The 13,572-nt window shown below is 37.8% G+C and overlaps 2 protein-coding genes across 5 annotated transcripts in view; both read right to left on the bottom strand.

Annotated features, from left to right (window-relative positions):
* The window catches only part of dcp2 (decapping mRNA 2), a 24,895-nt gene extending 19,938 nt beyond the window's left edge, over positions 1-4,957 (bottom strand). Inside the window, exons 1-6 of the mRNA XM_015019618.1 lie at positions 4,722-4,957; positions 2,673-2,824; positions 2,369-2,496; positions 1,010-1,108; positions 773-925; positions 571-683 (exon numbers count right to left, since the gene is read on the bottom strand). Of these exons, the coding sequence (XP_014875104.1) occupies positions 571-683; positions 773-925; positions 1,010-1,108; positions 2,369-2,496; positions 2,673-2,824; positions 4,722-4,774 (698 nt within the window). The 5' untranslated portion in view covers positions 4,775-4,957. The remainder of the gene's footprint in view (positions 1-570; positions 684-772; positions 926-1,009; positions 1,109-2,368; positions 2,497-2,672; positions 2,825-4,721) is intronic.
* Positions 4,958-7,355: 2,398 nt separating this feature from the next.
* Positions 7,356-13,169, bottom strand: cenpa (histone H3-like centromeric protein A). Of its 4 annotated transcripts, XM_015019623.1 has the most exons (6): positions 13,023-13,169; positions 11,108-11,164; positions 10,650-10,787; positions 9,132-9,253; positions 8,623-8,697; positions 7,356-7,839 (listed from the first exon to the last, which is right to left on the bottom strand). In XM_015019623.1, the coding sequence occupies exons 3-6, from the start codon at positions 10,780-10,782 to the stop codon at positions 7,711-7,713; spliced, it is 459 nt and encodes a 152-aa protein (XP_014875109.1). In that variant the 5' UTR covers positions 10,783-10,787; positions 11,108-11,164; positions 13,023-13,169; the 3' UTR covers positions 7,356-7,710. The 4 variants fall into 4 exon arrangements, with proteins under 4 accessions (XP_014875109.1, XP_014875107.1, XP_014875106.1 ...); XM_015019621.1 differs by lacking the exon at positions 11,108-11,164 and having other exon boundaries at positions 10,650-10,848; positions 13,023-13,168; XM_015019620.1 differs by lacking the exon at positions 11,108-11,164 and having other exon boundaries at positions 10,650-10,839; positions 13,023-13,168.
* Positions 13,170-13,572: the final 403 nt, after the last annotated feature.

Here is a 13,572-nt window from a genome sequence, read left to right as displayed (position 1 = left end):
ACGGGTATTAATTAAAATACTTTGTAGAATGGCACTTTCTGAAGTTCGGTCCATTTACCTGTATTAGCTTACTGGCACATGTTCCACATTCAATATGGCGGATGCTGTGACATAAGCAGCAAAGGCCGACCCACCCCATGAGGGGTGTCATTCAGCAGCAGCTGTTGCTCCTCCTACACTTTGGACTGAACCATTGTTCTAACAATAGTAGGGGGGACCTAAAAATTAATTTGTATTTTTTTTCTTAGATGAATGGCAGATTTACTTCGTTCTTTGTTTCTATTGCCTTTTTTATATTGATATTGTTTAAATACTAGGGTTTCTTTCATAATTTCTTTGAGGGGGACAATTCTAGACTTTTCCAAGATTGGGGGGATCTGGACTCCCCTGACCCCCCCGGGATTTACATCTATGGTTATAGATAAACTAAAACACATGCCATTTAACTTTGATACTGAAATTTTGAAAAAGGTGAACAAGCGTCTCGTGCTGACACATACATTGACATATTTCTGAATTAAGATCCTGTTGTATGTTGTACTAATACAACTACTTGTAAACTGTTACTACCTGATGAATGGAATGGCCATGAAAAACCGATTAGGCGCTAGTCCCAGTTTAGACTTTGGGGTCATGTCATTCCTGTGGCAGGGCAGCTTCTCGATAGGAAACCATTCAATGTTCTGGAAAAAACGAAAACAAAATTTGTTTGGAAGAAATATGTCTTAACAATAGAAATCAAGCACTTCCAAATGTTGAAAAGTTTCTCTACCCTGATCTCTTTCCGTGTTTTGGGGTTGAACTTTGTATCCTTAGGTACTCCTGGGATGATATAGAGTCGTACCAACTGGTCAGTTATCTTCTGCTCAATGTACACGTCTTTGCAGATGCGGTTCTTGATATCAAAACCTGTCTCCTCCAGCACCTGCAGTTAGATGTTCTGCTTGAAACACACATCAGAGACAGTTATACTGCTTTAAACTCAGTCAACAAGACCTGGAAGACTCACTTCACGAACTGCACAATCATGAGGAGCTTCATCCTCATTCACTTTCCCCTTTGGGAATCCCCAGCCGGACTTGGCCAGGTAGCCCTGAACAAGCAGCGCCTGGAAGGAAAAACTATACTAGTTACATATCACGCACACGGGCGCAACTACATATTATTTAGGTGGATGCGAAAACATAAAACGCGTCCCCCCCACCCCTCAAAGGAAGGTACGTAAGGGTGAAGGAGCGTAGAAAACATACGGTCGCTCTATCTGTATGAGCGATCGTATGTTTACCCCCCCACCGAGACGAAGACACATGAAAGGTAAAACTCGCTACATTTACATTTATATGTGCGCGAGGTGAAGGAGTGTAAGGGCGCGGTGAAGTGGAATGTGTCAATGACGGGTATTAATTAAAATACTTTGTAGAACGGCACTTTCTGAAGTTCGGTCGCTGCACCAGAGGGGGCGCCGCTCTGGTGCAGCGCCCCTATGTGTTGCATGCGCTGCATACCCACTTTTTGTGCCACTGATCACGCACGCACACACTTTCATGGCCATGAGAGAACACTGATTTGATTGATTCGATCAATGATTTAATCTAAACATATTTGTATCTTCACACAACAATACATCATTTGGGCTAAACAGTGCAAATAAGAATGTTTGATAAACAGGTTTATTCTATGTGGAGAATATTTCATTCAGAAATGTCAATTTGTTACATTAAGTGCCATTACCTTTATTCTCAGTATGCAAATTTTGTACATTCAATGAGGCCTTGCATTATTTAATGTTTTTTTCCTGAATATTTGAGTATCTCTCTGTTGTTGTTTTTTTTAATAACCATGTGATTGTAGTTTAAAAGATGATATGGACATTATGCTCAGCACATTAATGTCCATAATGTTATCTAGTTAAAAATAAAGGAAAAAAAAAAAAAAAACTAATTCAGTTCACAGCTACCACTGTGTCCCAGCCAAACATGGAGAAACAGCATTCAGCTTCTATGCACCACAAATCTTGAATAAATTTCCAGACAACTGCAAAACAGCTGAAACACTGAGTTCCTTTAAATCTAGACTGAAAACCTACCTTACTTTAGAGTTGCTTTTGAATCATAATCATTGAATCAGTAAACAGTCAAAAGTTTACAGTTATCAAGGAGAATACTTCCTATTTTTGTGTTTTTATGATATAAAGCACTTTGAAATGCCTTGTTGCTGAAATGTGCTATACAAATAAACTTCATTGATTAAGATTTTTAAAGTGAGCCTGCAATGTTTTTAGCTATTAAGTAAGAAATGACAGACTGACAACAGCCAAACTGAACTAACTTCTTACTGTGATTTATGTCTACATGCAACATAAACTCACATTCTCCAGTGATTCATCTAGAATAATTGCCCCATACGTGGGTACACCCATCTTGTACTCCTTCCATTCCTCCAGAACCTTCTGCACATCCTCTCCATGCGGCAACAGAAATGGACAATGATGGAAAAGTTTACAGTTGTCAAGAATAATATTACCTATTGCCATGAAGACTTCCTACATTATGTCTGTCCTGCAATTTATTAAACCCTAAAAGAGCCAAGAGAACACATCTCCACAAAGGTTGTACTAAAATGACTAGAAATGTCTTGAGAGCTGTTTGAACAGACACCATATGAAAGGATATCAGCTTTGGCGAAGTCTCTGATTCCACACTGAGGTGCTCCTGGAGTGTTTTGAATGCAGAAGTCCAGATAAAACCAGTGAGCCAGCTCAATCTGGAAGCACACACGAATAGCGTTGTCCCGCTCCTCGCTGGGGATGTGGAGGATGAATCGACTACACAAACACAGACGAAAACAAATCCTCTCAGGGTTCCCAATCATTTTTCCTTACCAAATACCACTGTTGTCCAGATTCAAACTAACAGGAATCTCAGTCCATTTTTGACTTCCCCAAAATTTCAACATTCCGTTGAAATTTGAAAAATGGAGGACTTTAGGTCTGAAGGTACCTAAAGTACCTTCAGATTTTAGGTACTGAAGTCAGATCTTAAATGAAAAACTTATGTTTATTTATTATAATGTTTATTTATCCTTTAAAGCAGGGTCATCATGTAACATCCAGATTAGCAGTGATTGGCATCAGCTGGGAGAGACGTCTTAATATTCCTGGTACTGAAACTTTATTATGTAGAAACATATAAAAGCTTCAGTTGTTAAGGAGTCATTTTAATTGCCCATACTGAGCCAGTTTCCTCCATTGTCACCACATGTTTACTGAAATGGATTAAATTTCTGGACTTCTTTAGATATAGAAATTAGGGCTGCACCAATTGCAGATTTCTGGCCGATTGCTGTTTACTGATCTTTACAAAGTCTAATCTGCCCATTCCGATTTTGTCCAATACCTTTTTTCTATGAAATGTTGCTAAATATAGCAAGAAAGTTGCTGAGTTAACAACAGTGGAGTGACTATTGTTAACCTCAAACATGCAGACATGACCTGGTGGGTGGGTCTGTCAGTCAACCCTCTCACACGGCAGAGTAAAAGAGGACAGTGGCTGATTTTTAGACCTTTGCCGAGGTAGGTAAAACTGGTGAATAAGATCGGCTTCTCTTAAGTATCAACCGATCAACAATTTACCAAAATTAAGGAAATTAGTGCAGACTTATTGGCTGGACAATTTATTGGTACACCTGGAATAAAAATTTTGACCAATCAGCCTTGTAAACCAAACTTCTTTTTTTAATAGTATGAAGCCATCTACAAGGAGGGACAAAGCAAACCATACTTTATCTGGCAGCTAAAGACCTTCAGTGCAGCTAAATGCTGCAGATCTGAGGTCTGTTGTGGAGACCACGTTGTCCTGCCATCATTTGCTGGGGAAGCAGCTTCAGAGCCAAGGACTTAAAGTGTTCCTGACATGATAAAACCACTTACATGATTTAAAAGATTTACTGCACTTTCATTTTGTGTACACAAAAGCTTTTAATGATAAATATTTCTCACAAAATATTGTAAATGCAGAGTGTCGCTGTTATTGTCTGTAGTAACTAAGTTTTGGAGGAAGAAGCTAGATGGAGTGATGAAGAAGAGGTAGCTGGTTCAACTGAAGGACTGCAACACTATTCAGTTTAATTGTTTTTTGTGTCCCCCCCCTTTTTATCAGACTGCCATACAGTGTGTCAGTCACAGACTTCTTCAGAGATCCTACAAACCAATAGCCAAATAAACTGAAGTGAATTGTAAATACAGGAGGATGGAGTCACATGGAGGTACTCTGTTTACTTTCTCTATGTACTCTACTTTTCCAGACTCTGTAGAAACATTGGCATCAGAGCTGTTTCTTGAGTAATTGTGCAGCACTGAGGTCTGGCAGTGCACTTTGGGATTTTACTGTTGAGAATGTGTAACATCTAGAGTTATTTAATGTCTGCCCTGTCCCGCCGGCCCAGTTTGAATGAGCAGGTCAAGGGGACACTACAGAGGACGCAGGATACCGAGGAGAGGAAAAACCTTCAGTTTCCTTCAGGCTCCAGCAGTGGTTCTCAGCACTTCATGCAGTTTCTGACAGAGACAATAATGGCTGCGCACTGAATGCAAACATGCCTACTCTGATTTAGGACATAAACAAATTAATCCAGTGTAACACACTTCACAAAACGGAAAGCATGTAACAACATTTGACTGCCCTAGAGTAGCAAACAGTCGGAGCCAGTAAATCGTCTCCTACCTGCACAGATCGTCTAGTACGCTGGTGGGAATTTCCACTCTTTTGGTTTCCATGCTGGCTGAAAACGTCACGCTTCTGTCTCAGAGTACTTATGTAACAAACATCCTTCGGTTATATTCCCACTGTAGTTATAATTCTCCCCTCAAACAGAAAACTAAAGAGACAGAGCTCCGATGTTCCCACCAGGAAAACAGACCGCTTCTCTGCTAAGCATGCGCAAGCCTAAACAATGTTTTCTTCTGGTTTCCGGAAGTTTCGTGGACTTCACTGCCCCCCATAGGTGAATAATAAAAAAACTTTGGTATGACAAGCTTAGGAGATCCAGTAGTAAATAGGACATTTCGTCTCCATAATTTTCAATTTTCTATTCACTCACGTACATTTGACAAACTGTTTATCCTGAATGTTAAAAATTAAAAATGAATCCACACATTACAGGCTTGTAGGCTGAATTTCTGTAAATCGTATTAAAAAATATTCAAAAGCCTTCAGCACATCCCAAACTCTCCAGCCAGAGTTCTAATGAGAATAAAATTAAATATTTCACTAGTTTTAGCTTCTCTTACTATATTATCTGTCAGCTACAGAATACTACTTATACTTTTGCTTCTTAAATATAAATCCCCAAATAATCAAATTATTAAATATCTGATCATTCCATATGTTCTAAAACTCTCAAACTGCAAGTTTACTGGCGGTTCCTAGAGGTTCTTAAAGTAGAATGGGAGGCAGTTTCTTCATTTATCAAGCTCCTCTCCTATAAAGCTAGCTCCCAGTTTGTCGGTAAGGCAGACTCCTTGCCTATACTTTTAAGGTTAACTGACTTTCATTTTAATAAGTTTTATCCAATTTTTATTAGACTTTTGTTTGTGGTTGAGAAATGATGGTCACATGAGAAAGAGATGAACTTCACAACAGATATTCAGTCTACTGTGCGGTTTAAAGAACATTGGTGCTCTGGCCACAAAATGACACTGTGATGTTGTAATGCAGAGCTTTACTGAGCAGATAAGCTTATTGCATTGTAAAAGTAATGTTAAAAGATCTTAGGACCGACCTCTGATTGAGAGAGGAGTAAGTTCAATCATTTGTTACATAAACCTTGTTGTTCTAAAATAAATTAAAAAGGTTTGCATATTGCATAGGCTGTAACAGACTTCACTTAGGCATCTGGCCAGAGATCAGAAGTAAGTTATCTACACAGTATGAGACTGTAACAATTAAGTCTGGAAGACTAGGACCAACAATTCTATTTTCTTGAGGAATCTAAGATCCTTCAAGATTTGCAGTAAGATCCTGCAGATCTTCTATAAATTTGTTGTTCAGAGTGTCATCTCATCTGTTATCTGTTGGGGCAGCAGCAGGGACCTGATAAAGAAGGCTGGTTCTGTTCTGGGACGACTGTGAAACCTTTGGAAATGATGCAAAGAAGGATTCTTCATAGGATCAAGAAAATCATGGACAACCATGACCATCCTCTTCATGAGAATTTCAAAGTGCTCCTAAAAATGTAGTTTGGTACAATTTCTAAAAGTATTTTATTTTTCTAAAATATACTTTAAATTCTAATTAAATATACTACTAAAATTATACTTTGGATAATCCTTTTCAAAATACAATTTGCATGTATTTGCAAAAATTTATATTTTAAATGTACATTTTATTACAAATATTTACAAACAACACTTTTATGAAGTTGTATTTTGGGTAATATTTTCAAATAAGTTCTGTGTCTATTTAGCAAACCTAAATATCTAAATTAATACATTTCAAAAATATTTGTAAGTACTTGGTAAATAGTGACCAAGTATCCTTCAATGAAACACTTCCAGTGTTTACATATGTGCTAACGAACTCTGGTTTATTAGGTGCTTTAATAATCTTTTACTATTTAAAAAAAAATACTTAAAAATAAACAATCCTTACCATTGGACTTACTGTACGGTTGTTTAACAAAGAAATAAGCAATTTATTCATGCCTCAAAACATTAAACACATGACAAAAAAAAGCCTTATACTTGTGTATTAAGTACAATTTTATATACTTTTAGTTATTCCCAAAAAGCATGTGATAGTACAATTCAAATTGTGATTTTCTATAATTACAATTAACATACATTAAACACCAAATTAGTTGTTCCAAAATACCATACTTGAAGTTATATAATCCTTAAATTTGAAGTATATTGATGATTAGTCTGGTTCCAAGTATGTTAAGATTTTACATACTTAATATATTTATTTTTCTCAAGGGCATCACTATCAATAATAACTCTTAAGAATCTGAATTGAGTTACATTTGATTTCCCTTTGGGATCAATGCAGTATTTTTGAGTTGAATTTGAAGAAAACACAGCATCGGTGGCGAGTCAGGAATTGTGAGGTGACTGGCGAGCATCGACGATAGCGTTACTCAGGTTTACAAATGTTTGATTTGTTTGCAATGTGGACACATAGTGGAATAAGTCCGCTGGGTACTAGCGAAGGTATGGTGTTGAACGGATGATTGTCAGATTGACTGCAGTGCTGAGGAAGCTGGAGAAGCTAATGGCGGCTAATAGCTACTCTCAGATTCTAGAAGGGCTGAGACAAGCGGAAAACTGAAAATCCACACAAAAAGTTAAAGAAAACATATTATAGATGAAATAAGTTTATTCTGATGAACAATAAAAATGTACACATCATTATAACTTTAGTAAATGCCTTTAAAACAGTGAATGAATGGACTATCAATGAACCACAGCTGCAAGAAACACATTTGTCAACAGTCTCTCTGTTGTATTTCTTTGCAGAAATAATGTGTCCACTTTCCAACTGTAAAAAAAAAAAAAATTAGGTTGAAAACTGTCTTGCTTTCAGAAGCCAATTTAAAACCAGTTTTTAAATTTTAACTGGGCACTGAATCAACACAGCAGAAAAGATGTGGAAATGGGGACCAAGCCACTAGTATCCAAAAGCTGCTGGGATTCTCTCAGCTGTTGTGTGGACGTTACATGCGATCCACCCCACGGAGCCTCCTGGCCAGCTGAATGTCCCGTGGGAATACTGTGACTCTCTTGGCGTGGATGGCACACAGGTTGGCATCTGACAAGAGCAAGACAAGAAAGGCCTCTGCAGCCTGGAAGCACAGAGAGAGAGGAGACACATGGTTAAATACTGGTTGAAAGTTTACCATGCTCTATAATATCTAGAATTTATCTGCATTTAACTGGGTACAACTTCTTTTTGGGTTCATACAATGCCTTCTGTAAATGTTAAAACTAAATATCAATTTGGAATACTAAGCTTGGATGCAAGGAAACCAATTACAAAGAAGTGTCTTAGACCTGATGTCCTGAGTATAAATGAATGATACGACTCCTGACTGTTGTACTGATGGACATTCTGTATACTTCCTTGGATACGTCCGTCCGTCCATCATCATACATACTTATCCCTAGTTGGGTCTCCAGAGGTGCTGGTGCTCATTTCCAGCAGTCAATGGGTGAGAGGCTGGATCACTCTGGACAAGTCACCACTCTATTACAGTCCTTGTATAATTGTGTTAACATTTCTTGTTGTTATACCAATAATAAAAATAAAAATCTTTCTGCTGTTATCTACACATCTTGATTGTTTACAAAGTTTTATTGACACTTAATAAAGAATAAATGCACAAACAAGAAGATATTGTACATTTCTTATTCTACTCAGTTGCATATTCCTTTGAATCATGCTATTTTTAATAACTGCATAGTATTTTGTGCTGTAATTTTACCTTACTGAACAGCAAGTTATTCTTAATTCTATTTTTATATTTCAATGAACCTACATGCTTTGAGTGCCTGTTACTTTGCTCCCACTGTAGGACAATACAGGGTATTTTTGTTCTAGGCTGTGTGTGTTGGTATGGACAGCTTACCTCCTGCAGAGCCAGGAGTGCATAGACCTGCCACCGGAGAGAGTTTATGGAAAAACTTTGACACACCTCCCGAACCTGAGCCAAGGAGAAACACCAGAGGTGAAAGGAAACACACAGCAGAGACTTTTTCAGGCACCTTTAAAGATTCTGGAGTTACTTTATTTCACAAAATATCTCACATGTGTAGTACCATGTGTGTTCTGAGGACCTGGTTGAGATTATGTATCTTATTTGCATCAGGGTTTTGTTCTGGTTTTGACTGAATAACTTACACTTAGTCAGGCTAAATAGTGTGACACAGGACGTTTAGTGTGGTTGAGTAATACGTCTGATCTCCTGTCCCTCAATTTACAGAATTTAAAAATTCTGTAAAAAACAAAAAACTAAACAAAAACCTGCAAATCTGGACTAAGAGAAAAATAGCAGGCTAGTGCCCTGTTTTTGAGGCCTACACACATTTAAAAAGTCGTCAACAAAAAATAGCTTGACTTGAAGCTTTCCCGACTCACCAGCCGGGCAAATGACGTCTTCCTAATGAGGAAATCAGTGCTCTTCTGGTACTTCCGGATCTCCATCAGGGCCCTCGTTCCTGGTCTGAACCTCCTCTTTTTGGGGGACCCCGCAGCCCGACCTGAAGAAAATGTAGAGTGTTCTTTGGTTGGAAGTTGAATTTTGAATCCTCGTATTCACCGTCCTACCAGTTTCAATAACATTCAATACATTTCTTCACAAATATGGACAGGTCACAGATGGAAGTCACTGCCAGAGCAAAAAAAAAAAAAAAAAAAATAACTCTTTTAAAAAACAGTTAAAGCTTTGTTCACTCTGAACTTTAGTGTTCAGAGTGAACAGGAAGTCTAAAAGGCTTCCTGCCTTCCAGACTGATGTGGAAACGCCTCAGAAAGAAAAAAAAAATGCTGAAATTAACTATACACAATGAAAGGCTAATAGAAGATACTGCTATAGTAGAGATCACCAGATTTCTATTTTAAATATCCTGGTAATCGACAGACAAAATAAGTGTTCAAATTAAGATTTATTCTTAGTACTTTCATCAGCAACCTGATGAAAGTATTGAAGTTTTCAGAACTTAAAGTGTCTCATCTTCAAGAGCCATCCACTCTAAGAATCTCACTGGAGCACAAATCACTGGGCTAGACAATAATTGTTTAACCAAAATCTATTTGTATTTTCCAAAGTTGAAAAAAGTAAAAGTTAATTTCCATAATTGCAAAAATGTACATATGGAAAACTAATTTAAAATTACTTCATTTGAAGTGATCTGTGCTGGTTTCTGTTCCCGGTTTTCAGCCATTGTGGCAGGTAAACATAAAACCTGTGTCAGCCAATCATAATCCCTCAAAACAATAACTAACTTTTAAATACCATATTAGGATATAAAATTAATAAAACACAAGACAGTGTTGACTAGGAATCGTGTTAAAAAAATAATGTGGACGCAGGTGGAGGTTGAATGGCATTGTGCCTCGATTGGGAGAGACAGCTGGTGTAAAACTAGCTATCCCTGGTTTCACACCAAAGGAGAACGCTCCAAATGCTTTCTCCTTTGAAACTCAACATATTGGAGTAGTTGGGTTTAGAAAAAAAAAAAGTAAAAAGTGTATAAACAAACGTAAAAATCAGCACCTAGCAGTCATCTTTCATCCACTGCATGATCAAGTCACCTATGCGATGTCAGTGCTGCATCATTTGGTTTTTACTTCTAAAGCTCCAGTTTCTAACGTCCACAGAAAAATGCAAAAAAGGAGAATTTGCAAATCTTCACTTTGGTTGGAGACTTAATTATCATTTGTTTTTAGTGCTATTAGACAGAGGTTACATACATTATTTTTGTAATATATCTACATTTTTATGTGATTTAGATGAAAGGGGAAAAAAAAAATCACAAAAATCTGTTTGGTTTATCATATAGTCAGCTACAGTCAGATACATGTGGACAAGGCATAAGAGTTCAAAGGACAAAGGAGACAAAGTATTCTACACCAGTCATTAGTTCTCTCACTTACCTGACTGTTCAGATGAAGGTCCACTTCTCCTTGGGGAGACAACTGCTGACTGAGGTGTTCTAGGGGCTGGCACTGGGGGGCGGTGGACAGGGGTATGGCTCTTTCTGCGGCTGCCAGATCTATGGCGAGTCATGCTCTCTGACACACAGGTGAAAGGCAGAACAGGAGAAGTCCAGAGGTCACAGCCTGACTGTGACCTCTGAACACAGTGAGTCCAGAGGTCTCATTGGACTCACTGTGAGACCAGTGAGTCCAGTGTGTGTGTGTCTTCCAGCAACACACAGGAAGACAAACAACACACTTCCTGTCATTACTTTATGACCTCTGAGTACATTTCACCTACACTGGCAAAAACCAGGTGTCCAGCATGTTAAGCTGGACACCTGGTGAAAAGTCCCTCAATGTACTATTAAAATGTTGCTGTGAGTGCCTTGCTGAACATGTCTGGTGTCTCCTACCTGACTGGCTGCAGACTAGAGGATTTCTCTTGTCATAATTTTCTTCTTCCTACGATCCTATAGCCAGATTTGTTGAGAGCATCACTAACAACTGGCAACAGATTCTCCAGCAACCCCTCTGCCTTTGTTTACCAGCCTGTCAGTGCATCACATATTTACAATAGAAGGGTACCCATGTTGCAAAACTTTTGAAATGAACTTTGTTGTTTTTAGCTGCATGTGGTTTTTCTTTCAAGTGTGAAAACCATTTTTGTTCAGTTGCCATATTTGTGAAAAGGGTTCCTTCAGATGGTCTCATTCTACAAAATAAACTTTTTAAAAAAGTTAAGATGACTAATTTTGCTATAAAATCTGAAAATAAAAACAAACTCCAATTTACTTAACTTTCAGAATAAAACATTCAATTAGTACATATGTATAAAATGTTTTTTTTTTTTTGTGGATCTAGAGAAATTTTATTTTGTAGCAGTGACAGTAAAAGTAGCTCTTTGAAAAGGTTGCTAACACCAAGTGTAGATGGGAGGCCATGCATTGGTTGGTTTGCAGTTGTGTGTGTACTTTGCTTTCAGATGTATCGAACAGCAATCCATGACACGTTCAAGGTTTCTAAAATCTTGAGATTTTTTGTAAGGGGAGAGGAGGGTAAAAATATTTTGCCATTTCAGGCTGTAATGAGAGAAAATGTGAAAAGGTTCAAGTCCAGTTAATACGTTTGTCTGGCACTTTCTTCAAATCATTACTTTATTAAAACTCCTCTTGGACTGTCATCAGAAACTTTAGCTTGTATGACGTCACTGCACAAGAGAAGTCACTTTACATCTACTTCATTCAGAAGTGGAGGCGAGTAGAGTAGTGCCAGCAGTGTGAACATAAATAACTATAGATGACATAAAGAAAGACGTCCTGCTTTAAAACGTTACTGGATATGCCAACATCCATTCAACAAAACTGCAGCAGCTGGGCTGGAGAAAGAAAAATGTGCTTGCAGCTATATTGTTAATTCAATATCACAGTAACCAGCCTAAAATTTCATTCTAACCAGGTTCTACATATAGAACCTGTTACGTTTTCAACATTGGCACCACAGCCTGATATTTGTATCAGCAATTTTAATACATTCTTTTTATATGTCCTTTTGTCCAATGTTATAGCAGTGGTTGGTGTTTTCCAAGTAAGACTATGCTGACAAACACTAATGCATTATGAACTTTTCAAGTTTGTTGTTATATCAAGCAGAAAAAAAAAGGAAAAAGATAGAAATCAAGGAATGTATTTGCATTTCTGTCTAACCCAGTGGTGCCCAAAGTCGATCCTCAAGGGCCGGGATCCTACATGTTTTAGTTCTCTCCTTGGTGGTAGTAACAGTCTTCTCAGCAAGTCAATATTCTTCTTAGGCTTCTAACTGTCCATCATTTGACCCAGGTACCTTAAACCAGGGAGAGAACTAAAACATGCAGGATGCCCTCGAGGACCGACTTTGGACACCCCTGGTTTAACCCAAGAGGAAGCCCAAGTGACAAAGAAGCATAGTTCTACAGGCTTCCAGGTGACATGTGAATTTAGGGAGCAAAACTCTTATAGCACTCCAGACAGGTGCTAGCAGTCCCCCAAAAAAGTTCTAAATCACAGAAACATGTTTTTTAGTCTGGATGGTTCCATTTCTCAGCATGTTGCTTAATGCTTTGCTACGAAACGTGATTTTTTTTAGCCATATGATGAATAAATGATTAGCTCTATGTCTGGTAGAAATATCATGACGTTTTTACACGGGTGGGACATCGTCGGCTTCTTGAGGTAGGGTTTTTTATTAGTTTTTTTGTTTTGTTTTGTTTTTTTAAGAAAAAAAAGCTAATAAGAAGCAGCATGAAAACATCAGGACTAAATCATCACATTAAACCTAAAAACGTGCTCTTACCTTGTAAAACGGGAAGAAAAAATACCAACGACGGAGTCCGCTCCCGTTTTCTCCTTTGTTAAGTTCCACAGACAGCAGCACAAAAGCCAGCAGCTTTCAATTCAAACGACGCTTCAATTTCTGCTCGACCAATCACGTTAGTCAAAAATAAAAACAATAGGGGCGGGACATCCGGTTAGTGAACTTCCTGTTTTTGCAGGGCAGACGAATGGACGACGTATTACTGCCATCTAATGTTCATTTACAAATCGATTGTATAGTTGGCTTACCTATCTGTACGCAAGCTACAAAAATGTAGCCAGTCACAAATTTTGCACTACACAAAATTAGCGAATTAGTAAAATTGCAGCCGAATTTTAAGGTTGCAATAATCTTATAATGATAACCAGTACATTTTATCAATAAACAAACGCTTATATACTCTTATTTTATTCTGTTAGAAAGTAAGCCTTTCCATTAATATCACAATCTCGTATACATATGTATGATTTCCATTTAATCTGGGGATCTTCACTGTTGTAGAAATCTGTTCTATCTAATGCTTCTGTTT

This window comes from Poecilia latipinna, unplaced genomic scaffold (genome assembly GCF_001443285.1).
Source record: "Poecilia latipinna isolate Pla-1442-1.1 unplaced genomic scaffold, P_latipinna-1.0 Scaffold2459, whole genome shotgun sequence".
Classification (NCBI taxonomy): Eukaryota; Metazoa; Chordata; class Actinopteri; order Cyprinodontiformes; family Poeciliidae; genus Poecilia; species Poecilia latipinna.
This window is presented reverse-complemented; position numbering and strand designations above follow the sequence as displayed.